Genomic DNA, 2,482 nt, shown 5'->3' with positions numbered 1-2,482 from the left:
GCCCCCGAAGCTTCGGGCTGGACCTGGGAGTCCCTCGAGAGGGTCCGCACTCGGGCCCGGGCGCTGGATGGAGGCGACACCTGGCCGAGGTGCCCCGTGAGGTTACTGGGAGAGGAAAGGGAGATGGCAGGTGCGGTTCGATGGGCTGGCGAGCGCAGGATGTGGGGGTCAGAGAAGGTGCCCAGAATGTGGAGAGCCGCGCTGCAGGCTCCGGAAGGCTTCCTGGAGCTCACCGACGCGGGGACAGAAAAAGTGGGGACGAGATGGCCAAATCTGGTGGACAGCTATTGGGGCGGCCCGGAAGGGTCACTGGTGTCCGTGCTTGGCTTTCCAGCAACGGTGGACCCCACCTCACCTCGGCCAGACCGTGTCCCAGCTGAAGATAAATGACCCAAACCTTCGGGCTGGCCGGTAGCCGGAGATGGAGAATGGCAAAGGAGGGACTAAGCCAACTCCGACCTGGCTTGCCCACAGGGCATGGCTTTTTAGCTATATTTGGTCGGTGCCGGCCAACTTAGGTGGTCTGGTTTAGGCTGCCCTCTCTTGGTGGTTTAGGGCAATAGGACGAAATAACCATCCAAGCATGTTCACCTTGTGATCCTGAGGTCCAGTGAAGCCGAGAAAATATCCTCAGCTCTGGATTGTGGCTACAGTTTTGAGGACTTAGTGTCTGCCAGGGCCTGGGTGTTCAAGAGGCCGGTGAGCGTGATCTGTGAGGGGCCTGAGGAAGGTGGAAGCGGGAGTGGCTCTGACCTGACCCTTCCTCCCGGAGCCACCTGGGCTCGGGTTTGTCTTTACTAGTAGTCACTCTTCCTTAGGAAACCCAGGCTACTTGGGTAGGGATGTGGCAATGATAGTGTGCAGTGGGGACCGGCCTTGCTGAACTGGCCTCTGTCCCAGCTCTGCTCCTGACTTGCCCTGTGTCCATGGGAAAAGGTCAGTGCCGAGGTCAGACTAGATCTGTGGTTTCCTATCCGTTAATCCTGACCTCTTAAAACAAGAACCGTAAAAACAGAGGAGCTTGGTGAAGCAAGAGAAAGAATGTCCAGAATCATAACTTTTAGCAGCTGGGATTAAAAGCCACATATTCTGTTTTCTTTGGAGACTCAGGTGAGTTTTAATAAATTGTGTGGAGGCCCGGAGATAGACTGGTGCTGCTCTTCCTGTCATTGGTTTGCAGGTTGACTAGAGGGCACCAAGCACAGAATGATTGGCCTTATCATTTGGACAAGAAGAAGCCCCATGATTCCGAGTGGTCATTCGTCCCTCAGTCTGTAAATGAGTCACAGGGCCTAGTCTGTGGTCGGCTCTGCACTGGCCACCACAGGATGCAAAGAGAGTTGAGGCCCAGTTCCTCACACTCTTGTTGGGCAGAAAGAACACCCATACATGCATGAAGAGTGAGGTAGCAGGGCAAGAAGAGTTCCCAGTGTTGGGTTCCATTAAGTTCACAGAGAACTTGAGCAGTTTGCTAAAAGGTGGTGTCAGGTAGAGAAGAATGCTGTCTTCTGAGCCAGATGAATCTGTTCAAATCCTGGCCCCCTCACTGTCCAGCGGGGAGAAATACGTTATCTCTGGGCCTGTTCTTATCACCGTGCAGCATGTTGTGATTGTGTCTGGAACATAGTAGAGATACTCTCCTCCTTATCATCATCATCATTGTTATTTCTGTGGGATGGGCTGGATTATTTAGGGGTCCCAGAAGCTGATAGGTGGGTCGAGTTGTAGGAGTGGGGTGAGCCCAAATTTAAGGTTGGTTCATCTCCTTAGGAACATGGGTGCAGTTTTCTGACTCTCTGCGTAGTCCTCTTTTCTGTGGCCGGGGATTGTCCACGGATTCACTGGGCAATGGGAAAAGGGCTTCTTTTCCCACCGTAAGTTTTTTGAGCTGCTCTGATTTCTTCAGGTAATGGAAACTCCTCTATGGGGCTGATAAAAAAAAGGCAGGAAGGCCTGACTGTGCACACATGCGTGCGCGCAGTGTATATCAGTCACTGGACTGGTTCTGTTTTCACATCCTTCCCACCTCCATCTTCCCTTACCTGCTCGCACTCTACTCTATTCCAGGAGCAACCTCAATCTATGGCAAGTATTTACAGCATCTTGGAATCTAGAGTAGTGCTGTGAATAGATGGTATATGTCTGGGAACTGGGACCTTCTCCCCATTCTGCCAAAATAATTCAGTCTGTTCGCATTTGATGCCTGAAAAAAATCATGCTCGGATATTTTGCAGAACCACAAACTATAGGATGTTGAACTGGAGGGACTTCGGGAAGCTTCAAGTGTAGCCCCTTTGTTTTACAACTGAAGAAACTGGATCTAGAGAGGCTAATGGGTGTCCCAGGTCACATTGCTAGCAAGCAGCCAAAAGGCTTGATGGTGAAGACCAAAGAAAAGTTCAATTTTTGTTCCTAAATGTGATGATGAAATTGCTGATAATACTAGTGTTTTTCTTGAAAATGTGAAAAGCAAGGAGCCAGT

General features: G+C 51.1%; 1 protein-coding gene across 1 annotated transcript in view; it reads left to right on the top strand.

Annotated features, from left to right (window-relative positions):
* The first annotated feature begins 52 nt into the window (after window positions 1–52).
* The window catches only part of SLC39A14 (solute carrier family 39 (zinc transporter), member 14), a 49,423-nt gene continuing 46,993 nt past the window's right edge, over window positions 53–2,482 (top strand). The window contains exon 1 of the mRNA XM_005864598.2: window positions 53–89. Coding sequence (XP_005864660.1) covers window positions 68–89 — 22 coding nt within the window. The 5' untranslated portion in view covers window positions 53–67. The remainder of the gene's footprint in view (window positions 90–2,482) is intronic.

Source organism: Myotis brandtii, unplaced genomic scaffold (genome assembly GCF_000412655.1).
Source record: "Myotis brandtii unplaced genomic scaffold, ASM41265v1 scaffold19, whole genome shotgun sequence".
NCBI lineage: Eukaryota > Metazoa > Chordata > Mammalia > Chiroptera > Vespertilionidae > Myotis > Myotis brandtii.
Note: the sequence above shows the minus strand (reverse complement) of the source record. Positions and strands in the feature narration are given on the sequence as shown.